Below are 25,406 nucleotides of genomic sequence, written 5' to 3' on the forward strand. Positions count from 1 at the left end.
AACACGGTTTTACCTGCGAGTGACGTGAACGGGAGGCCGTGAGAATGACCTGTAGGGCTCCATCTAGTGTCTAATTGTCCTGTATCTATCTATAAAAAGTGTCTTCTAATGTAACAAACATAAACGTATGATGTTTTTAAATGTTTAATGCTTTTTATTCCTTCCAGAAAGTATATCCATTGTTTTATGTTGCCGTATGTCATCATCGTAGCTTGCACTTTGGGTCCAAAATCACTCACCAAAAGAACTCTGGTTCCTGAACCGGTTCTGTTCTTGTTGTTTTTTAGAGAACCGACCCGCGTTTCCACCACTTTTTGGGAACCAAGCCTGCGTCATCAATGGTGAGTGTTGCGCAACAAAAGTAAAGAGAAGTAACATGATGGCGGGGCGTTTAGATTAACTGTGGGGATTTGCGCTGCTGGTCGTATTTTCTGGGTCACTTTTACCACGTCATATCAAACAGTTCATCTCATTTGAGGCGCTTTGAAGATAGCAGCGGCAGACTGGCTCAGAATTCAACCATGGAAGTGCAGCATCAAGCTCCATACAACACACCAGCACAGCGGTTCTGCAGCTTCTCTGTCACTGTCTGGAACCTCTTCCAACCTTTCTGGAACCTAGGTGGAAACACATGGAACCGGTTCAGAATCAAGTTCCCAAACTGGTAACGTTCCACGTCAGTGGAAAAGGGGTATACGTGATATAGGTACACTGTATGGACAAAAGTACTAAGACGCCCCTTCTTCAGGTGTAATAAATCAATGATATCAAGGGCAGTTGTATCCTAGTGGTTAAGGTATTGGATTAGCAATCAAAAGGTCACTGGTTCAAGCCCCACCACTGCCAGGTTGCCACTGTTGGGCCCTTAACCCTCAACAGCTTAGACAGTATACTGTCACAGTACTGTAATTCGCTTTGAATAAATCAAAATGCTAAATGCTGAAAATGGAAATGACAAGGGTTTAGGGAAGGCCCTTCCTGTTCCCGCTCTATAAAAACATTTAAAAAGCTGCACACAGCTCCGACATCCTGAACCAGCCTGGATGGGCTATACTGCCGAGGGAGATCAGCAAGACATGTAGAACTATGCAATGTACTGGTGTTATTGTGTGGATTTTTAGCACCCTGTGGTCAAACATTGAAAAATACCCATCAGCACTCGACCCGGACGGGCACGCCCCCCGCGCAGGTTTAAATACTAGCATGCAAAATGAGCCCAGCAGCAGACGGAATTCAAAAGGCAGATTTCCATGTGAGGACGAGCAGAAAGGCATTTTAATAACAGGTCACCTCATGCAAACTAGAACCTCCGTCCAACCTCCTGGGGATACAAAAGAAGAAGACAATGCATTGTGGGAAACAGGTTGGTAGGTGCTGGTTTCATTCAGATGGAGAATGAGGAGGAAGAGGAGGAGGAAGAACTTCATAGCAGTGTTGCCAGATCTGTCAGTTTTCTTCTCGCATTAAATTAGTGTTAGGATGAGTGGGTGCCACACGGCAGCATGGGTTCTGGGTACCTGGGTTTGATCCCCCGTCTGTGCGCTCCTCCAGTCTCCTCCAGCCTAATTCTGCCTTGTGTATTCACACAGCCAATCCACCTGCTGCAAGACATTAATATACATAACCCTACGCAGAAAGGATCAAATCCAGGCCCTCAGAACCCATCTTGCTGTGCCACACCCACTCTTCCATGTGAAATAGTCTGAGGTCGATATTGAAACTGGGCTGGCTTTATATGTATATTATACCACCTCATTCTGACAAGGGTCACGGTGAGTCCAGAGCCGGAATCAATGGCAGTGGACAGACCGCCAATCCTTTACTCACTATGGGGCCGTTTAAAGGAGCTTATGATCCTACTGTGGTATTTTTGGGAGGTCCCATACAGAAACAACAGCATGTGGAAAGAACCACAGACAATAACCAGATGCAAGAACAGAACCCACACATCATCATCATCAATATTATTATTATTGTTATTATTATTATTATTATTATTATTATTAATATAGTTATTATTCATAATTTTTTGTTGTTGTTGTTGTTATTGTTATTATTATTGTTATTATATTATTATTATTGTTATTATTATTATTATTATTGTTGTTGTTATTACTATTATTATTATTATTATTAATATTGTTTTTGTTATTATTATTATCATTATTGTTATTACTATTATTATTATTATTATTATTATTGTTGTTATTATTATTGCTATTATTATTATTATCATTATTGTAATTATTATTATTATTATTATTATTGTTGTTATTGTTGTTGTTATTATTATTATTATTATTATTATTATTATTACTGGTTATGTAACTGCATTATGTAATTAACTCAAAAATCAATAAAATAAACATAAAGCAATAAATTAAACCAGTGTATTTATGTCCACATTCTAGTGCATTAAGTGCATTAAACCCTACAAATATTGTATTTATTATAATTCAGTATAAATAAAACCACAGAAATAAAAAATGAAATGTTTAAATTATATAATAATATTACTTTGGAAATTATAAAAAATCGAATAAAACGGAGTTTCCTAAAAATACAGGTTTTTTAATCTAATATTATAAAATACTTTATTGACAAATGTAAATGAAATAAGAAACAAATCTAAACTGTTGCACTGTCAGGAAGTCAAACCTGGCAACCCTTGCAGAGGCGTCTGTGACGATCTGGCAACCCAGAACCCAGACGCAGTGAGGAGCGCAGCGCCGGAGCGTCTGCGCCCAAACCCCGGAGTCCGATCCGCCGAACCGAACCGCTCGTTACGGACTCGTTCTGATGTCGTATGATCACGGTGATTATTTCTGTTACCCCCCGCCAGGATCTGAAGAGGGGTTTGTGATTTTTTTGGGGGGGAGGATGGAAGCTGCGGTGGTTTTACTGTGACTGACTGACTGACCTGGGTGGATCATGCGCGCTGCTGCTGATGGTGCAAAGCCAAATCATCCAGTAATCTGATTTTATTCACTTCTGATCGAGACATTTTGCAGATCTTTGGTGCTCGCTGGGGGGTCCTGGGTGGCCTGATGGTGGAGGTTATGATTTTATAAGCTGGTTTGATGTTATTTTGGGGATGTCGGGATTTCGCATCATTTATTAATTATTTTTTAATCTAATGCGGGTTTTTTGATCGGATGAAGGTGCGGGCTTATTTATTTCGATGCATGCGGGCATGTTTAACAGTAAACGTGTTATTGAGACCTATAGGAGGTCTAGTATTATATAAATAAATAAGTAAATTATTATTATTATTGTGCGTTATGCACCAGGAGTCGGATTTGCTGATGCGATATAATATTAAAATAAATTTTATTAACACGAATGACAGTGTTTATACCAAATTGTATCGAAATAATAAATATTTATCCTCATATTGATCCAAATTTCGTGCGTTTTGGCTTTGACAAACGTGCAAAAATCATTTTTTCCTCCAAGTCGCCTCGTTTTTCCTTTAGAATGTGTTGCCAGATTGCACAATAACCCCCTTTCACATCACCCTTGCTCCAGATTTACTCCTCACAAATATGTGCTGCTAATTATTCTGCATTTTTATTCACTAAAATAAACCTGATTGTCTTTGCATTTCTAATCGAAACATCTAGCAACCCAAATATTGACTCAAATATTTCATATCTTCCAATCTGGCCACCCGTTTGCGTTGGTGCCTTGATGGAAAGAGGCTCTCCATCCTGAGGAACCGTGATGTGATCAGATCAGATCAGATCAGATCAGACCAGAATAAAACATCTCCTCCATCCACCTGATTTTTTGGAACGTCCCATCCTTTACCCCCTTTTTTATTTCTGGGCTGGATGCTCGAGCAGAGGCGGGGTGTCGACGCGCCAGGAACATGGTGGCACATTAAAGTTTAATGTTCCTGCGCCCTGCATGGAGCATTAAAGGGGAGGAAGAAAGGAGGAAGATGATGATGACCGTGATGATGATGATGATGATGGCGGTGGTGGAGGAGCGCTGAGGCCCGAACAGGGAGGAGGATCCAGGAGAAGGTAGGGAGGATGAAGATGCACGCAGACACGTACGCTCTCACAAATCAACCAACCCACCCACCTACACACACACACACACACCTACACACACACACACACACCTACACACACACACACACTTATCCCCATGTCTGGCTTCATTTCTCACTGGAAGAGCTTTTGACTCCGTGTTCTAGAACCCATCAGGTGTTAATTGGTACCTTTTGGGCAGAGACAGGACAGAGGGTGTTTTAGGGTACCCTATGTTGGTAAAAAGAAAGGCAAGCCATGAGCCGTGAACTGACCATTGGAACGGACCAAATCCACTGGGAAGCAGGGGGGGTCTTGGCGTACTAAACAGTTCCTGGCATCAACAAGTGATGGGAACCCTGACGGATCCTAGCATTACGTTAATGTGTACATCAGCATATTGGGGGGGGGCATTTTGAGCATATCTGACCGATACCCACACACACACACACACACACACACACACACACACACACACCATGTCTGGCTTCATTTCTCACTGGAAGAGCTTTTGACTCAGAACCCATTGGGCGTTAATTGGTACCTTTTGGGCCCAGACAGAACCTCTGACATACTGGACTGGTTGATTATTGGTTATTGGAACATGTTGTCATTGTGTTGGGTGTTTTAGAGGCGGACGGACAGACAGACAGACAGACAGACAGACAGAACCATTTCAGGTGCTATCTGGAATCTTTTTTAAACGTATAGGTCCAGGAGACTCATAGATGACTGGATGTACCGGGAAGCGGGGGGTCTTGATGTTCTAAACAATCCCTGGCTTCAACAAGTGATGGGAACCCTGACGGATCCTAGCATTACACCCCCTCCATATATATATATATATATATATATATATATATATATATATACTGTATATATACTGTATATAGTGATTACGATCTTGAGACGTATGGATGGGTGGACGACTGGACGGATGGACGACTGGATGGTTGGTTGGATGGACGGATGGATCGATAACGGATGCACGACTAGAATAAATGAAGAAGGACTTGACAGATCAATCGACGGAACAACAGATACCTGAATGAAGGACGACCGAATCGATGGATGGACAAACATAGTAAAGGACAGTCGGACGGACCAACCACCTCCAAACCTGTTGATGCATGCTCAATAATCCAGGTACACAAACTTGTTGTATCTCCAATAATGGGCAGTTGTAGCCTGGTGGTTGAGGTAATGGACTAGTAATCAACAGGTCGCTGGTTCAAGCCCCATCACTTGCCAGGTTGTCACTGTTGGGCCCTTAAACCACAGTCACAATACTGTAAGTCTCTTTGGTTAACAGTGTCTCCTAAATACGATATTATACCCAATTTCAAAAGCCAATCGTGTCTTATGTAGATGCCCGACCGAGTGATAGCACTGCTAGTGATTCGAACCCTGGATCCCAGAGGAGGTGCGTCACCTGAGCACTAAAATTAAACAATAATACAAATAAATACAATAAGTTTTACTTTACTTAGACTCGGCCGGTCGGGCATCTACATACAGACATGACTGGCTATGTCGAGTAGCCGAGGAGGCTCTGCGATGGGTAGGCGCCCTGCCGGGACCCTGACCGGGATAAAGCGGAGGTTGGCAGTGACCCTTGGACATCTTAGTCATGCCTCGCTCGCCGTCTGTAGACCTTTCTGTCCACAAGCTTGTGGTTCTCGTCACTTTGCTGAAAACGGTCCGTCTTGTGGTTAGCAACTTAGCAGTGACTTAGCATTTTAGCAATACCTAGTGACCGTAGAGAGGAGTCCGCCATGTTTGTAGTTCTTTGTGAGAAGAGTCGTGCCGCACTGAATGCTGGGATTGCCTTCAGCGCTGAGATAGGTGAATTGTGGCGCCCCAGTAAGAGCGTTTTAAGGGATCTGAGAATTTAGACACGCCCTCTTCTCGGGAGTGTTGGACGATGGGAAATTTTCAGAAAGAAAACCCAAACAGTGTGTGTGTGTGTGTGTGTGTGTGTAGCACTGATAAGTGTGGTGTGTTTGTTTGTGTCTGCATGGCAGAGCATGAACCAAGGAGGGAGGAGAAAAATCAACAGGGGGTTTAATCATAGCAATTACTTTCCTACCAATGCCAATGAGTTATCATTACACACACACGGGGGGGTTGTGTGTGTGTGTGTGTGTGTGCGACCTCTGTTTGGGTCGCATTCCAACAGTTTGGTTGTTTTTACCCAGCAGTCCATGGGTCACCACCCATGATTAGGCAGCCGGCGTGCCAGAGCTTGGTTTGTTTGTTTATCGGCTTGTTTGCTCTTGTTTGGGTGTTTGCTCCTAATTTGGTCCTGGTCACAGTCACGGTGGGTCCCCTGATATCAGGAAACACTGGAAGTGAGGCACAAACACACCCTGTCAAGGGTTCCCGTCCTTCTCAGACATTTACTTGTTCAGAGGAGCCTGGGTGACTCCTCGCAGACGGTGACTGGAGGTGAGGATTGAACCCAGCTCCCTGGGGCCACCTAATTCAGTGCACCACTATGCCACCCACTATGACATCAGAGAACAGTTCTTGCCAACATGCTGACACTCCAAATAACCTTGGTGCTGCGCAGCTCTAAGACTCCTAAACTCTGGTTACCGTCTTTCCTAGGCAGTGGTACCTCTGAGGGTAAGGTACTTGACAAGCTATCAGAAGGTAATCAAAAGCTCGCTGGTTCAGGCCCCATCACTGCTCGAACTTTCCTGGCAATGGTCACAGTCACGGTGGGTCCCCTGATATCAGGAAACTCTGGAAGTGAGGCACAAACACACCCTGTCAAGGGTTCCCATTCTTCTCAGACATTTACTTGTTCAGAGCAGCCTAGGTGACTCCTTGGAGGTGAGGATCGAACCCAGCTCCTCGGGGCCAATTAATGGGGTGCACCACTATGCCACCCACTATGACATCAGAGAACGGTTCTTGCCAACATGGTGACACTCCAAATATTGTTGGTGCTGCACAGCTCTAAAACTCCTGAGCTCTGGTTACCGTCTTTCCTAGGCAGTGGTACCTCTGAGAGTCAGGTACTTGACAAGGTTCTGAAGGTTGCTTGTTTAAGCCCATACCACTGCTGAGTTTGTTTGTATGTTCTTAAGAAGTCTAGTCCTTTCTTGCGCCCACTTCTGCCAAAGGTTCCAAGCCCATCCAGTTCCTGATCAGGATACCCTTGTAACCCTTGCCAACATGACAAACGAGACTCGAGTCACTGTCGGAGGCACCTATGGCTGGGTCTCGGGAAGTCCACGCCTTCCGTCAGGTGATTGAGCTGCCCGGTGACGTCTCACTGGCAGCCATTTGATCGATGGCTACCCTGACGCAAGAGGTCAAGCTAAGACTGGTAGAGGTTGACGAATGGATTGAATTCTGACCTTGCGGTGTGGCTCTGCCTATCAATTAATAACCATGTCGTTGAGCATCTATCGATTCCCATCCTGAAGCAGCCAATCAAGTCTGGCGATTTCCCTGCTTTGATACGCCTACCAATCCTGGCAATCAACTGACGAGTCAAGTCCTCCTAGTGGGTTTTTTGACCAGGGAATTGACCAAGCTGTGGTGGAATCTGGTTCCTCAGACTGGGATTGATGACTGGAGGTGGTCGGTCACAGCCGGTAAATTGGAGGTCGCAGCAACTCCAAGATGCCTCAAGTCCCGCCAAGTCAATACGCCATCGTGGCTTTGGGTGGCGTTCTCCAGCGCCCTCCGTCTTGTGTCGCTTGAAGCAGACGCCAATGATTATGCAATCCTGCTTAGTCTTGGTCTTCCTCATCTTCTGATCCTTCCACAAGTCCCACTCGCTCAGTGGTTGTCATCTTCCTCTATCCTCTTGCTCTCAAAAACCTGAAGTCTTTCCTTCTTCTTTCTTTAGCATCAAGGGTTCACATCCATATGAGGCTACAGGCCAGACCAAGGTTTCCATCAGCCGTAGCTTGGCGATGGTGCTAAAGGGCTTGTCACATGACCAATACCTCCCAAATGGAAAAAGGAGGCCACTTGTTCCGGTCTTCTACCTTCCACCAGCATCTCCAGGACTTCCTCAGTGTTCGTCATCACGTCGTTTGGATGTTGGACGTTCCATTGCATCCTTCGGTGGTTACATAGATCTTCAGGAACCGTTGGCTGTGCTCCAGGTTCAGAGGCTACCGTGTGGACTAGAAACCTGAGAACCAAGGTTCCGGTTGAAGGGCTTCATTCTTGCAGACCAGCCTTCAAGCCCACGGTGATCCAAAGCTTGCTCGACTGGGCACAGGGTCACCTGATTGATTCAAGGCAAACTTGGCTTGAATGTCCTGACCTTGGCGAAGAGACTAGGTCCTTTCGAAAGAGTGCAGGCAATCTAGTCCTCACCAACTGTAGGAGGCCCTGCATTTGGACATTTGGACACCTGACCAGGGGCTTGATGGACATCCCATTTCTGCCGCTCTTCAGAGAAGCTTCTCTCAAGATTCTCAAAACTTCTGCTTGAGTGACAGCGTTTGCCTAGGTTGGTGTTCCGCTTCATCCCAGAGCTGTTGAGTAGGCCTGAGGTCAGGGCTCACGTCTTGATAGAGCTCGCTTTGGTGCTGGAACCTGAAGGAGCGTCCCAATACTTCTGTCCACCTGGTGCACGTTCCTCACAGCGCACGGTGTTCAGTACAGCCTCGGCGCTGCATGAACGTAGAGGTCAGCGCATCAGACCGGTCATTCAGCAAGGTGTTCAGTAATTTCCTGGACACCGGTAGTTTTTTCCGTGTATCGACCAACCATTTACAGCTAACGCTGCCTTTGATCTTCTGCCAGGGGTTGTATTGATCGGTCCTGGTTCCTCCACCAGATGGACCAAAGTATCGGGACGGCTCTTAGTAGTGACCATTAGTGATGGGACACGCCCACGATCAGCTTCATGGGCTTATTCGCCGTGCACAACGGTTCAACCCGTGTGTCTGTGTGTGTGCGGGCGTGGTAGTCTCCAGTGTTTGCCCACACATAAATGGAAGGTGTTATTTGCGTGAGTCTGTTTCCCATCGAGGGAACCCACAGGTGCTGCAGGTGTGTGTGTGTGTGTGTGTGTGTGTGTGTGTGTGTGAGAGTGGAAAGTGTGAGCGAGCTACCATGAGGGAGAGCCGGGAAGCGAAACAATGCACCTGTGGAACTGTTTTGAATGCAAGGTGTGTGTGTGTGTGTGTGTGAGTGTGTGTGTGTGTGTGTGTGTGTGTGTGAGAGTGTGTGAGTGTGTGTGAGAGTGTGTGTGAGTGTGTGTGAGTGTGTGTGTGTGAGTGTGTGTGAGTGTGTGTGTGTGTGTGTGTGTGTGTGTGTGTGTGTGTGTGAGTGTGTGTGTGTTATTTATATAGACGGCGTGATGATGAAACACAAGCAGACGGGCACAGCGCGCCACACCGACAGGCTGAGATTTGAATGCGCTGCTGCAGTCCTCGTTGCAGTGTTGCTATGGTTACCGGGCATAGAGAGTCCGGGCACCAGTGGATCGATGCGTGTGTGTGTGTGTGTGTGTGTGTGTGTGTGTGTGTGTGTGATGAAGGCTAGCGGCATTTTGGTTTACCCATGCCTGTAAATCTTTCTGTTCCCGGGGCACGTTCACCAACACACACACACACACACACACACACACACACCCATGTATATACACACACAATCACAGAAACACACACACACAGATGCACACACATACTTATATATATATATATATATATATACACACACACCTACATATATATATGTACACACACACACGATCACAGAAACACACACAGCCTTGGATGGCTCAAACAGGCTCTAGAACACGGGTTTGCACAAGCTGGTGTTGGTGCCACACAGCTGCAGCATTCCAGGTTCGATCCCTCGTTCAGATCACCAGTTCTGTGGGGTTTGGTTTATAGTCCTGGACATTCTCCAGGTTTCATCAGTGATGGTGGTCAAAGTTGGTTGAAGTGACTGACCGCGGCCTCAGATCAGGGCCAGACAGACAGACAGACAGAGACAGACCACACACCCCCTCCCCCCCTTAATAATATTGCATTTCTAATCTGCACCACGTGGAGAAGTGTTTGGGTGCGCCGGGTTCCGTAAATAGACTCCGGGAGAGACGATTTCGGTTCGCTTAGGGTCGAAACGCAGACTGGGGTATATAAGTGACAGTAAATAATGTAGTTTATTACTGTGTGTGTGTGTGTGTGTGTGTGTGTGTGTGTGTGTGTGTGTGTGTGAGTGTGTGTGAGTGTGTAACCGGTGTTGGAGTAACCATGGCAGACAGAATTGGGTCAGCACCACATCAGCTCCTTATAAACTAACTCCCTCTCTCTCTCTCTGGTTCCTCAGCTCATCAAAACTGAGAGGGAAACCAAGTCACTGACCCCGCCCACACCGACCAGCACTGCCGCTCCCCTGCCCCATCACTATGGCTCGGTCACCGTGGTTACTATGGATGTGGGCCACCACACTCATCCTCATCAGCCCCTCCGAACAAGGTAGGTACTGCAAACGCCAACGTCCAGTGGGAAACTCGAAGCCTCCAGATTAACGTCCTCCTTTGTGTCCTCAGCTCTGAGCAGGGCAGCCATGCCCTTCGGTCTGATGAGGAGAGAGCTGGCATGTGAGGGTTACCCCATCGAGCTGCGCTGCCCAGGAAGCGACGTCATCATGATCGAGACGGCCAACTACGGCCGCACGGACGACAAGATCTGTGACGCCGATCCCTTTCAGATGGAGAACGTGCAGTGCTATCAGCCCGACGCCTTCAAGATCATGTCTCACAGGTTGGTAGCTGCTTGGCTGGCGGTTTGTCTTTGTGTAATTGCCCCCAGGGCTAAGCTAGGTGCCCAACCAGGACAGAGGCACCACTTGCTTGAATGAGGGTCTCAGCAAGGGTGCCTCTTGAGTGGTTGGGCAATCGACAGATGAGTTTGGGAGAGCCTGATAGGAAGTCCAGTTGTGGTAAGGTTATCAGAGGACTAGTTATCAGAAGGTCGCTGGTTCAAGCCCCACCACTGCCAGGTTGCTGCTGTTGAGCCCTTGAGAAAGGCCTTTAGCCCTCTTTACTGTTGCTACTGCAACAGCAACTCCTACTACAATTTCTATGGTCAGTGTATGGTCATCAGAAGCCTTGTCTCCGTCACTAATAGTCCCTTTTAGGTTGAACAACGTGGAACAGGTTCCATCTCAATTCGCGAACCTAATCTGGAACCATTTGAAGCCTTTCCACCAAAAATAACTAGGTTCCTGAGCCAGGAACATTTGTTCCCAGCTGGGAACAAAGAGTAGTAGGTGTGCCAGCAGGAACCAAGATGATCAGAGATCCGCAAACATGGGCCGGATCTCTGAATAGCACCAAGGTTCTAGGAAGTCTGAACTTGTTCAAGATCCAGAGTTACTTCAGTAGAAAAGGGCTACAAGAGGGCATACTTGATGTGGGTAATGGAGGATGAGCAACACCAGGCCACCCAAGGAGGATGGAGGTCCATGGTGAGTCTGGTTCCTCTCAAGGATCTAGCCAGAATAGTGATGGGAACCAGGGCTAGCCTTTTAGCCCGCTCTATCTTCCATGTTGTTTGACCTTTGATTGGTCCACAAACCAGACTCCCAATGGACGACAGGGTCATCCTGTAGCAGGTCCCTTGCATTATACATGACGCTTGCATTACCTTGTTGTTCAAGGTGTCCTTTGATTTGATTTGCAAGTATATGCCAGGGAGATGAGAGAACCTGGACACCAATTCCAAGGGTTGAACCTTGACCCAATGACCCTAGGATCACAGAACAATTTGTCCTGGTGTCTCGTATGTAACCTAGGGAAGCCAGAGGCAGCGGGATGCGAGTGCCCACATGCAAAGCAGGGCACCTTAAGCAAATCCTGATTTGTATCCCAAACGAGAAGCACGACGGAGACCGAATCGTGGGCCTCTTGTATGTCTTGTCTCTTGTATGTTACACAGAGAAGCCAGAATTATGTAAGCGGTCACATGTCATGAATCATCTTTGGCTGTGATCCAAAGCAAACAATCAGAGGTCAGGAGCAAAGCTGTACGTGGTTTACGTGGATCTAGGGGCTGCGCACATGCCAATAACTAGTTGGACGCCCAAATGCACACAGAATGTCCATATGTTCTACAAGCTGGTGGGATTTAACCTCTCGGGCATCCAGAATTTGTATTACTTCCCTTGTGGAAACAAGTCACAGACATTCATGGATTTGCCTCCATTTGGAGGAAGCATGTGCTAGCCATCGTCCTTACATCCTCAGAAGAAGCAATATCAATAACTCCAAAGTACCAAGAGCTTACTGTTCTTCCATCATTTGTATGCTTAAATTGTCCAAAACATTAGCTGGTCCCCATCTCAGTGCTTAGATCTCAAGCTCCTGAGTTCGAATCTCTAAGGCTACACCGGCTTGCGATTGGCTGTTCGTCTGTATGGGGTAAGACGATGGCTGACACAATTTATTGTTTTTCATCGCTGGGCAATTATGACTTCTGCTGAGGTTGAGTTGCCTGAGCAGGGGGTGGATGATCACCAGTGGCTTTCTTTGATCAAGGGTGGGTTGGCGGCGCCAGTGAGAGAAAGATAAGTCCCAATTGGCCACGACTGGATTGGGTACGATAAGGGATGTTTTATGTTTGGGACGCTACGTGGACACTGCCTTCCTCTAACCGAGCTCCCCTGGTAAGATATCAGGAAAATATCATCAAAAAGTAGCAGTGCCATCCTCTAGGGGTACAGGGAGACTGGTGAGAATCGATGGCCGGATGGATGTAGCATAACGCAGGTTAACAAAACCTTCTCCAGACAAACTCAGACTGGAGAAACAGCTCACCTTTCAAGGCAACAATGACCCAAAGCATACAGCCAAAACAACACCAGAGTGGCAAGTTTAGGGCAGGTCTTCCTCTTGTGTGGCCTGAGGAAGACAGTTCCAAGATGTCGATCCAATCTGGCAAAGTTTAAGAAGCTGCCCAAAGCTTGTTGAACCCAAAGTGAGGCAAACGTCAAGGGGTCTGAATCTATGGTAGTACCTATTGATTTTAGTTACGACCGGTTGAGTTGCTCAAGGGTGGGTTGACGGTGCCAGTAAGCTTCAAAGGAACCCTATGTGGACCCTATGGCTTCCTCTAACCGAGCTCCCCTGGTAAGATATCAGGAAAATATCATCAAAAAGTAGCAGTGCCATCCTCTAGGGGTACAGGGAGACTGGTGAGAATCGATGGCCGGATGGATGTAGCATAACGCAGGTTAACAAAACCTTCTCCAGACAAACTCAGACTGGAGAAACAGCTCACCTTTCAAGGCAACAATGACCCAAAGCATACAGCCAAAACAACACCAGAGTGGCAAGTTTAGGGCAGGTCTTCCTCTTGTGTGGCCTGAGGAAGACAGTTCCAAGATGTCGATCCAATCTGGCAAAGTTTAAGAAGCTGCCCAAAGCTTGTTGAACCCAAAGTGAGGCAAACGTCAAGGGGTCTGAATCTATGGTAGTACCTATTGATTTTAGTTACGACCGGTTGAGTTGCTCAAGGGTGGGTTGACGGTGCCAGTAAGCTTCAAAGGAACCCTATGTGGACCCTATGGCTTCCTCTAACCGAGCTCCCCTGGTAAGATATCAGGAAAATATCATCAAAAAGTAGCAGTGCCATCCTCTAGGGGTACAGGGAGACTGGTGAGAATCGATGGCCGGATGGATGTAGCATAACGCAGGTTAACAAAACCTTCTCCAGACAAACTCAGACTGGAGAAACAGCTCACCTTTCAAGGCAACAATGACCCAAAGCATACAGCCAAAACAACACCAGAGTGGCAAGTTTAGGGCAGGTCTTCCTCTTGTGTGGCCTGAGGAAGACAGTTCCAAGATGTCGATCCAATCTGGCAAAGTTTAAGAAGCTGCCCAAAGCTTGTTGAACCCAAAGTGAGGCAAACGTCAAGGGGTCTGAATCTATGGTAGTACCTATTGATTTTAGTTACGACCGGTTGAGTTGCTCAAGGGTGGGTTGACGGTGCCAGTAAGCTTCAAAGGAACCCTATGTGGACCCTATGGCTTCCTCTAACCGAGCTCCCCTGGTAAGATATCAGGAAAATATCATCAAAAAGTAGCAGTGCCATCCTCTAGGGGTACAGGGAGACTGGTGAGAATCGATGGCCGGATGGATGTAGCATAACGCAGGTTAACAAAACCTTCTCCAGACAAACTCAGACTGGAGAAACAGCTCACCTTTCAAGGCAACAATGACCCAAAGCATACAGCCAAAACAACACCAGAGTGGCAAGTTTAGGGCAGGTCTTCCTCTTGTGTGGCCTGAGGAAGACAGTTCCAAGATGTCGATCCAATCTGGCAAAGTTTAAGAAGCTGCCCAAAGCTTGTTGAACCCAAAGTGAGGCAAACGTCAAGGGGTCTGAATCTATGGTAGTACCTATTGATTTTAGTTACGACCGGTTGAGTTGCTCAAGGGTGGGTTGACGGTGCCAGTAAGCTTCAAAGGAACCCTATGTGGACCCTATGGCTTCTTCTAACCGAGCTCCCCTGGTGAGATATCAGGAAATTATCATCAGAACGGACCCCGATGGCAAGTGTCAAATGATCCTCCTGCCTGGAAAGATATACGATATCCATTTTTAATATTTATCAACAAGTCAATATAGGTCGCCTCTCAAAAAATCATGCCGTGCCCTTTGCGGCCGACAGAGGAAAACCTACCCCGCCTGGAGATGTTCAAGTATCAGGCTCTTAATAACGACCGATGGAAAAATGAGGCGTGAGCGTGACCACAGGTTGGGAATGACGCTGCAGTAACGTAATCGCTCTGATGGAGCTGTAGTGGTTAGGAAGGAGTATCTGGAGTTTCAGGGGGCTAATTGTTGTTTAAAAAAGTCGATGCAAACTTCTGTGGATTCGAAACATGGATCCCTGGGATAGTGGGCTAGCACAGTTGTAGATGTAAGTAAGAGCTATGGAACCATCAGACAGCTGCACCAACATCTGTACCACTGGATGATGGTGGCCTGATACTCCGCTCAAGTGCTGTTTGGTGTTCCTTGGGCTACAGGTGCTGCTGCTCCAAACCTCGAGTGATCATCATCAGCTAACTGTGTATGAATCTTACGCTCCAGGTTCTTCTTGCTTCTGAGGGAGGTTTTAGAACCTTATTGTTGAAAATGGCCACCCAGGCTGCAGGGCGGCAGCATCCGTGAGCTGTACCATCCTGAGCTGACTACGAGGCTATGAAAATAGACACTGATAGAATGATAGACGCATCATCTAGGCTAAATACATAGTCTAAGTAGGTTATGAGAAGGGGTAGACATTCAAACCTAACATTACTGTACCTAATGTCAAGGATGGTCATTGTTATACTATCTGAAGATGTTCTTGGATGCAAGGTGATGGTGGACGCTGGCGCATTTGGCTGCCGCTACCGTTACCGTATTTTACCGTATTTTACCGTATTTTATTGTATTTTTATCGTTTTTCGTTTTCATCTTTTTACACACCTTGTGGATCTATTTCTTTTATGTTACTTTTGATACTTTTATTTGTGCTTTTGATACTTTTTGTTCTTTCTACTGTACATCGCGTCTGCGGCCGGTGGTGAACGGTGGATGAGTTTTCCTGGGATCGGCACGATGTTGAACTATTCCGTTGACCAGCTGAGGAAGTTCAACAACTGCACTACTCCATCGTGTATTTCAGTCATCAAACAGCTTGGACTCCTTCGCCGGCCTCGTTATATTCACAGGGGCTCCCGGAGAAAGCTTGTTTATCTTCGAAACGGTAACGCTATTCCATCCTTCTGGTCAGCCGTGCGCACTGTCGCTCCGCAAACACGTCATCAGAGCGCTGCTGCCTTGCACACCAGTAGCGGTGTAGTCTCCATGACAACGCTGTCCACGGAGTGGGATGGGAAACACGGAGTGGACTTAGCAAATCTCCGTTCTCTTCCTCGTTCCTCACAGCCAACTACACAACAATACCACTTGAAAATGGCATTGCTTAATGTTCGTTCACTCAACACAAAAAGTACTGTACTTAGTGAATTTATATCTGACAGTGAACTAGACTTTTTCTGTCTCACTGAAACTTGGCATAAACCCTTGGATTATTTTACGTTAAATCAGACCACGCCAATGGGATACTCGTATATTGATGAACCTCGTATGGAAGGGCGAGGTGGTGGTGTTGCTGCAGTCTATAGGGATGATATTAAAATAACCACTTTGTCTTTTCCTGCTGCTCTTTCTTTTGAACACCTGGCTTTCAAGTTGTCAGGGCCTACTCCTCTGGTCACTGCTGTAGTTTATCGTCCGCCAAAGCCAAACGCTTCCTTTCTCTCTGATTTTTCAGATTTTTTAACCCAGCTTAGTGCCCTCTCATCCTCTGTACTGCTTATGGGTGATTTTAACATCCATATTGATGACAACAACTGTAAATTTGCCAGGGAATTTTTGGAATTGTTACAGTGTTTTAATTTCACACAACATATACATTTTCCAACTCATAAAAAAGGTCATACTCTTGACCTTGTCTGCTCTACTGGTGTCCTAGTTCATCAGCCGTCCAGCCATGACCTTACTGTCTCTGATCATTTGACAATCATCATGGACATTGAGGTCACTAGGCCCATCACTAGAGCTAAACGTAAAATATCCTTCAGGAATCTTCAATATATCTCTCCCTCTGCTTTCTCAGATTCTCTTGTTAAAAAGATGTCTGTCTGTCCTGTACTGTCTAGTAATTCATCTGACCTTGTCGATTACTATAATGACATACTCGCCTCATGTCTTGATGAGCTGGCTCCTTTGAGAACCAAATTTGTTTCATTTAGTCATTCCGCACCATGGTACACAATTGAGCTTCACCAAATGAAATCCCGTAAACGCCAGCTTGAAAGACTTTATAAGAAAACCGGTCTAACAGTACATTATCAGATTTATTCTGATTATCTTCAACATTACAAAGACGCTCTTACGGCAGCCCGATCCACTTACTATTCCGAACTCATACATGCTGGATCAACAAATCCTAAGACTCTCTTTTCCACAATAAATAAACTTCTCAAACCAGTTGACAATACTACCAATTCCTTTACAGTTGACAAGTGTAACTCTTACCTCTCATTTTTTCAAACAAAAGTTGAGAATATCCACAATTTTCTGACAGTTTCCCCTGTCATCTCTGTTTCTCCGCCTATCTCATCTCAATTTATTACCCAGCCTCTGTCTCAGTTCTCACCTGTGTCTCATTTGGACCTATCTGAGATCTTAACAGGGATGCGAAGCTCCACTTGTGTTTTGGATCCTGCTCCATCAAAACTTGTTAAGGGTTGTTTTCCAGTTATCTCATCACTTATCACAGAGATAATCAATTCCTCTCTTAGTTCTGGCTCAGTCCCTCAATCACTCAAATTGGCTGCTGTTACTCCCATACTTAAAAAACCTGGACTTGACTCTAACATTATGAGTAACTTTCGGCCCATTTCCAATCTTCCATTTCTGTCGAAAATACTGGAACGTGTTGTTGCCTCACAGCTCAAAGATCACCTAAATTCCAATAATCTATTTGAATCATTTCAGTCTGGTTTCCGCCCCCAGCACAGCACTGAGTCAGCCCTCCTCAAAGTCACAAATGACCTTCTTCTTTCCTCAGACTCTGGACAAATTAATATTCTCGTCCTCCTTGATCTTACTGCAGCTTTTGACACCATTAATCACTCCATTCTTCTGTCCCGCCTTGAATCCTCTGTCAACATCACTGGTACTGCCCTTTTGTGGTTAAGGTCATATCTCGTAAACAGACAACAGTTTGTTAATATCAACAATTGTAGTTCTGCCATTGCTCCACTGTCCCAAGGCGTTCCCCAAGGCTCAGTGTTAGGTCCCCTTTTGTTTATTCTTTATATGCTCCCCCTTGGTGACATCATACGTCGGCATGGTTTACATTTCCACTGCTATGCTGATGATATTCAGCTTTACATCTCCTCCAAATCCATTAATACTGAACTTCACTCCACTCTGACAAATTGCATCACTGAAATGAAATTGTGGATGAAAGCTAATTTCCTCAAATTAAACTGTGAAAAATCAGATATGATCATCGTAGGTCCTACAACCCTGGCAAAAACCACAAAAAATTTTCAAATTACCATTGATAATGACACTTTGTCTCCGTCTTCTAACATCCGAAATCTTGGTGTAATTTTTGATAGCAACCTCTCTTTTGACCGCCATGTAAATCACATCACCAAAACTGCTTTCTTTCATCTAAAAAACATAGCACGTCTACGTCCATCACTCTCCTTTTCTGCCGCCGAAACCTTGATTCATGCTTTTATTACATCCAGAATTGATTATTGCAATAGCATCCTTTATGGTACATCTAACAAAATCCTAAAAAAACTTCAGTATATCCAGAATTCAGCTGCTCGCCTCCTTACTCATACTCGCTCCCGTGATCATATTACACCTGTTCTACAAAAACTTCATTGGCTTCCCGTTGCTCAACGCATTCAATTCAAAATTCTTCTATTCACTCACAAAGCTCTCCATAATCAGGCCCCATCCTACCTCACCGACCTGCTCCATCAGCACATTCCCTCCCGTAGCCTTCGCTCTTCTGAGGCTAACCTACTGTCCATACCCTCTAGGACCAAGCACCGGACCTGGGGTGACAGGGCCTTTTCCATAGCTGCTCCATCTTTATGGAATGCTCTCCCCAAACACCTACGAGATTGTCCTGACCTGTCCAAATTCAAGTCACTTCTCAAAACTCATCTATTCAATATGGCATTTAACTTGTAACAACACGAAATAAATGCTTTTATTTTTGTTATTCTTTTTAATAGTTTTTATACTTAGATCACGACAGAAATGTGAAGTCCTAGATCCTAAAACTTGTAAAGTTTTCAGTTTCCTGATTGCATGTAAATCTGTCCTGTTTCTGTCTAATTTTAAGAAATTGTTCTATATTTGTTGTTCTCTCTCATAATTTAGCTAATTTTTAATGAACTGTCTTATGCTGCTCTCTTTGTTTTTATCTTAATTATTCTTGATGTTGATGTACTATTTTGATTTTGTACTATGATTTGTATGGTGTATGTACGTATTTGTTTTGATTATTTGTCTTATGTAAAGCGTCTTTGAGTATCTTGAAAAGCGCTATATAAATAAAATGTATTATTATTATTATTATTAATGTAATGTTTAAACAGGATCAGAACTACCTGCCCAGAACCAGGGGCAGCTGTAGCCTAGAGGTTAAGATACTGGAATAGTAATTAAAAGGTCGCTGGTTCAAGCCCCATCCTTGCCAGGTTGCCACTGTTGGGCCCTTCCGCAAGGCCCTCCTTTGCTTGCTGAAAATGGAATTAGGCTTAATTCTACCTGAGGCAGCAAAGCACCCCCAAAACATTATGGAGCCTCTTCAATGTATAACATTCTCCCAGACAGTCCGAGGTTTGTATTTGAATAAAATTCAATGATACCGATTTTTTGTCCACGTCTGTATCAGACCGTCCAGACTGACGGCGGCTTTGTTTTTTACGCTCCTGCCCGAGACATTTTTTTTCTCGCCGCCGTAAAATACATCACAACACGAAGCCGCCCCTCGTGGACATGATCCTAAAGCAATTAGTCGAATAATTGGAGTTATATTTGCCCGAACGATCGATTACTGCAGCCTGAGTAAGTGTGTGTGTGTGTGTGTGTGTGTGTGTGTCCGGCCCGGCGCCACGATGTCTATCCTCTGTTTGCGCTGCCGCTGCTTCCTAGAAGTGCCAATCGATTTCCATCCGTTCGCTCTCCCATTACCCGTGAACACACACACACACACACACACACACACGAATGGCAGCATCATTTAATCACCCAGCAAAGAGTGATGGATAGCGAGCCGAAGGATGAGCCGTACTGCTTTCCATGTGTGTGTGTGTGTGGCATATTTTATAGATGCTTTTATTTTGATTTGTTGGTTTTGATTCGTTGTTGGCATGACACCCCAGAAATGTATCAAAATAAATAAATAAATAATAAATGCGAAGAATCAGAAGGGTAGAAGTCTGCAACACTAGACTACACGACTCAACAGACAAAACCGGGCGTGTCTGATTGGGTGAGGCATCCTTGCTGCTGCCTCTGCACTCCACATCGTCTGGTTGAAGTGCCCGCACGAGTGGTGGACGAATACGAAACTAGTAGTGTGGTAGTAGTAAGTAACGCAGCAGTGCCATCCTCTAGGGGTACTTCTCAGCGACAGGAACAGGGAGACTGGTTAGAATCGATGGCCAGATGGATGCAGCCTAACACAAGTAAACAAAACCTCCTCCAGACAAACTCAGACTGGGGCAGTAGTTCACCTTTCGAGGCAACAATGACCCAAAGCATACAGCCAAAACAACACCGAAGTGGCAAGTTTAGGGCAGGTCTCTGAACGTCTTCGTGTGGCCTGAGGAAGACAGTTCGAAGATGCTGGCAAAGTTTGAGAATCTGCCCAAAGCTTGTTGAGACGCATCCAGATGTTTTACTTCATCGTTACGGCTAACGAAGTGTAGACCAATGATGAAAGTGGCAGATCTACAACATAAAGTGAGCCAAACGTCGAGGGGACTGAATTCTTTCTTAATCTGCAGAACCTGTTTATTAGGAATGGCAGTGTTACAGTGCTAGTCGAGTCCTAAGAAGTCTAGCTATTCCAAGGTTCCATTCAGAAACCAATGGACCCAACACAGGTTATTAAGGAGGTGTAAGAAATTTGAACACAAAACATAACATAGAGACACTTCAAGAGGGTCAAAATAAAACTATGGCGCCCAGATATTCCCAGTGCTGGAATTCTGAACTCCAGTAGCGGGCATAATTGGCAATGCCTGCAGGGAGACAAACTTACTATTAAGTCTTCCGGGTGGGAAAAGACCAGACCAGAAAGTGGTTGGTAGCCCAAGGTGCCTGTGGAAGAAAGTGTAGGAGCCCGGAGATCAGGGCGAATACTGGCCTCACACACTCCTCGGACATGACCGGGGTTTGAAATTGGCATTTCAAAAATCATATTCCGCCAACTGGGCACCTACACGGACACATGATTGGCTGTGTACCTATAGGGGGCGGGACAACGGCTGAACAGGGTTCCTTGTCGCTTGGACGAGTGCAGCCTCTCGAGGCACCTGCGTGGGGGGCGGATGTAGGGGCGTGGCAAGTGAATAGAAAGTGACAGTCTGGGCTCTTCTCGATTGGGCAGTTTGTCTTTACTTGTGGATAATGTGTGTGCCATCCTATAACGGGTGTCCAGCCTGGCACCCAGAGTTGCACCCTTGCACTTGTTGAAGATAAATGATTGACGGTTCCCTCTCGGTCTCTCTCTCAGGTGTAACAATCGCACGCAGTGCGTGGTGGTGGCCGGGGCCGACGTGTTTCCTGATCCCTGCCCCGGAACGTATAAGTACCTGGAGATCCAGTATGAGTGTGTTCCATACAGTGAGTACACACACACACACACACACACACAGATACACACAAGCATGCTTTTGAACCCCTGAAAAAGAGCTTCTTCTATGAAGAAGCTGTCAAGGTTCTCATAATAACACACACACACACACACACACACACTTACCTACACACACACTACTGGACTCATCACTTGCAGTGCAGGGTGGGAAATGTGTTGTTATATATTATAGACTATTCATATACGAGAAGGGCCAAAAGTCTGAGACCTTCTTCAATTCAATGACGTCAATGCTGTATTGACACTACGGACCTGAGCTGGCGTAACCTCCACGAGCGTCTTGTCATGCACCTTCGTAATTGCTCCGAAGGTTCAGATCAGGTGACAAAACATTCAACTGAAGTATTTTTGGACTAGTGGTCTAAGACTTTTGACCCCATAACCCGAGTACTATAGAGCCGTAAACAAGTATTCACCCCCACTGAATCGATTCTGATCTTTAGAGTTCAATCTGAAAACCTGGTGACCCTCCTTGCTCCCTACTCCCTACCTAGTGAGCTGCCTCAGTAAAGAGGATTCTAATAAGACATGGAACCCATGAGACAGATTATTTAGACACACTATTCAATACAGTTCGCCTCGGCCTGTTCAACCCGCTAGGACGCCAGCTAACGTCTCCCTCCGCGTATCGAAAATGATTAAACTGTCCCTGACGAGCCCCTGACTAGCGGGATATTCCACTAGCACACCAGCGCCGAGATTCTGAACTCCTCGGTTTGAAACTCGGTGTCGCCTCCGGTCCGGTCGGCAGGGCGCCATCTAGCGGGCATAATTGGCAGTGCCTGCAGCAGACACGTCTCTGCTAGGGTGGGATGACCGGACTATGTGGGTGGGGTCTTCAAACGCTGATTTTATCGTGCCGCACTGAATGCTGGGATTGCCTTCAGCGCTGAGGATTCAGTCAGATCATCACTCAGAATTAAGGCGACTCAGTAGGAGCATTTTAAGGGATCTAAGAATTTAGACACGCCCTCTTCTCGGGAGTGTAGGATGATGGGAAATGCGTCTGTATAAAGAGAGCTAGGGTTTCAGACAGACCCTCTTTCCAAATCCTAAAGAAGAATATCAGGTCATCAGGCCATACCCCTGATACCCCCATACCCCTTTTTTTATTTATTTTACCAAATTAGCATAGCCAACGGTGACCCGACGGCGTCCAAGTAGGGTGTATATTAGCCTGACACACACTCCCTCTGGCGTGTTAATAACCCTACCTCTTAGTCCGGTCTTCCCACCCAGCAGACTGGAGGCCAACTATGCCCACTAGAGGGCGCCCAGCCGACCAGGAGTTTAGAATCTCAGCGCTGGAGTGGCCTGATGTAACCCCCACTGGAATGCCGGGACGGCGATCCTAACCAGGCAAACGGGCATTACTTAAAAGCCCTACCGTCATCCACAGACCTGTCCAGTTGTAGTTCAGAGGGGGCGATTACTTTTTCACCGGTGACTTGTCCTTTAAGAATATGCAAAAATTGAGGAAATCAAGAGGGGGCGGATACTTTTTTATGGCACTGCACACACACACACACACAAAACTGGTGCAATCTATTTTATTTTATTTTTCTCTAGCCAACTTTAAATTTACCACCTTTTTCACTTCATTTAATCTTTTCATGTTTTTCTTTACTTCTCACTTCTGTCTTATGTTTTATAATTTTTTTTATTTAATTTGAATTTAGCAGTGATTGGTAGTATCGCCAGATTTTTTTTATTATTATTTTCTTCTTTATTCTTTTACTTTTTTCTATTTAATTAATTAATCAATTAATTTATTTATTTTTTGGTCCCTTACCCCTCTCCTTGGCTCCACTCCCTGTCTCCTGGCCCCACCACCTTCCTCTCTCCACTCCTCCACCGGGTGGGTTTCAGGGTCTCGGGTTTGATCCTTTTGCCTCCTTTAGGTACCTGCAGCAGTGTCCTGAATTACCGTTTTTGCACCTTTAACACACTTCATCTCTCCTTTCGGTCCTCCAGGAACTCCTATGGATCTGCAGAAATACGATCATCTGTTCAGTCTTTCTTCCTCTTCAGATTTGATGCTGCTGACTTCTCTGCTAAGATTATAAGAGTACCCCTCTTTTTTAGGCGTGATGGTTCAGCCCTGTATTAAACCTCCTTCTTTCCTTTTGTTTTCAGGAACCCCCCTGCTAGTGAGCACGATGGTTCGATCCAGACATCATCCGCCATTTCCATTCTGCTTTGTTTCAGCAGAATCCGCCTGTTTACCGCCTGAGCCTGTTTGTGTGCGTCTGAAAAGACAACTTCTCACGTCCCCTGGGAGACCCTCACCTACGCCTGTGTATGTGTGTGTGTGTGTGTGTGTGTGTGTTTACAGCGCTAGCCCTGATCAACGTTCCTGCTGAAAGGCTAACATGATTTTCTCAATCCTGCTTGTGAATGCCAACTGCTCTGCCTAGATATGTGCCAATAATCAATCACATGACACATTGCAAAATTCCACTATCGTATCAGAGCCCGATCTTTCCCCCTGTTGTAAGGGAACTGCCTGCACACTTATGACTTCTGCCACTAGCTTAAAGGGTGGGGTCGTCAGTGCAGCTCTAAAGAGCAGAGGCCAGAAACAAGGAACAGTACTTAAAGAGTCAAAACAGGTCCAGGCATTTAAAGGGTTTCTGGAGCAAGGGGAAGCTGAGGTGGTCAGATTGTGAGACAGCTTCACAAAGCTAAGGGTCAGGAACAAAAAACAGTTCTTAAAACCTTAGGTCATGGAAGCAAAGGACAGCTCCAAAGAAGTGTAGCCAGCGGTTTGAATTAAGAGATGACAAGGTGTAATCTCTGGTGATTATGATAATGTGCAGAATGTGGCTCCAGAGGCATATGGTTCTAGAGGTGTGGTTCTAGAGAATTGGGAGAATGAGGTGAAGGTGATTGCCCCAGAGATTTGAGGGGGTAGAGTTGTGTGGTTCTAGAGACCGGATAGCACCAGGCAGACAAGGAAGAGCACAGTCATCTGTGTGGCACTAGAGAACTGACTTGAAGCTGGGCTGAGGAACTTGCTCCAGAGAGCCGAGGAGCAAAAGCAAGGGCATCAGAGGATGATGACAATCGGTGTCAGAGGCAGCTGGGTGAAATGGGGGGTTTTAGAGAACTAAGGTACAGGGGCAAGGGAGCAGCCCAAGAAAGTTGGGAGGAATCAAACATAGGACAGTTCTAGAGAGATGCCAGAAGACCTGGTTGGGGCAAGCCATAGCCTAGTGGTTAAGGTACTGGACTGGTACTTTCCTCCAATTGTAAGGGGACTGCCTGCATACTTACAACTTTTGCCACTTAGCCTGTTTCACTCAGGGTAAACCATCCTACCTTAATAATATTATTTCAAATAGCTTAAAGGGTGGGGTCACATCCGTGCAGTTCTAAACAAGAAACGGTACTGAAAGAGTCAAAACAGGTCCAGGCATCTAAAGGGTTCCCGGAGCAAGGGGAAGCTGAGGTGGTCAGACTGTGAGACAGCTCCACAAAGCTAAGGGTCAGGAAGAAGGAACAGTTCTTGAAACCTTAGGTCATGGAAGCAAACCTTAGGTCTGGTCAAGGTAAGAGTCCCTGAGATTTGATGGGGTTGAGCCAAAGGACATCTCCAGGATAATGAGGGGGGAGTCAGTTGCTTAAATTTAGAGAATTAAGGGTAAAAAAGGAGGCATGGTCATCTGTTGAAGCTCAGCTGAGGGACTTGCTCCAGAGAGCTGTGGGGCAAGAGCAAGGGCATAAGAGGGTGATGACAATTGGGGTCAGAGGCAGCTGGGGCAAGGGAGCAGCTCTCCCAAGAGAGTTGGGAGGAATCAAACATAAGACAGTTCTAGAGAGATGCCAAGAGATCTGGTTAGGGCAAGTCGTAGCCCAGTGGTTAAGGTACTGGACTAGTAATCAATAGGTTTCTGGTT

At 45.8% G+C, this 25,406-nt stretch overlaps 1 protein-coding gene and 1 long non-coding RNA gene across 5 annotated transcripts in view; one reads left to right on the forward strand and one right to left on the reverse strand.

Annotated features, from left to right (window-relative positions):
• Positions 1 to 128: 128 nt before the first annotated feature.
• On the reverse strand, positions 129 to 23,901 carry LOC134329207 (uncharacterized). Its single transcript, XR_010014840.1, has 2 exons — positions 23,300 to 23,901; positions 129 to 617 (listed from the first exon to the last, which is right to left on the reverse strand). It is a non-coding gene; the product is annotated as an uncharacterized LOC134329207 (long non-coding RNA).
• LOC134329205 (adhesion G protein-coupled receptor L1-like) overlaps positions 3,900 to 25,406 on the forward strand; it is a 38,943-nt gene continuing 17,436 nt past the window's right edge. For all 4 annotated transcript variants that reach the window (XM_063010395.1, XM_063010396.1, XM_063010397.1 and 1 more), the window contains exons 1-4: positions 3,900 to 4,028; positions 10,350 to 10,498; positions 10,573 to 10,786; positions 21,367 to 21,476. In XM_063010395.1, the coding sequence (XP_062866465.1) occupies positions 10,429 to 10,498; positions 10,573 to 10,786; positions 21,367 to 21,476 (394 nt within the window). In that variant the 5' untranslated portion in view covers positions 3,900 to 4,028; positions 10,350 to 10,428. The remainder of the gene's footprint in view (positions 4,029 to 10,349; positions 10,499 to 10,572; positions 10,787 to 21,366; positions 21,477 to 25,406) is intronic.

Source organism: Trichomycterus rosablanca, chromosome 15, assembly GCF_030014385.1.
Source record: "Trichomycterus rosablanca isolate fTriRos1 chromosome 15, fTriRos1.hap1, whole genome shotgun sequence".
Taxonomy (NCBI): domain Eukaryota; kingdom Metazoa; phylum Chordata; class Actinopteri; order Siluriformes; family Trichomycteridae; genus Trichomycterus; species Trichomycterus rosablanca.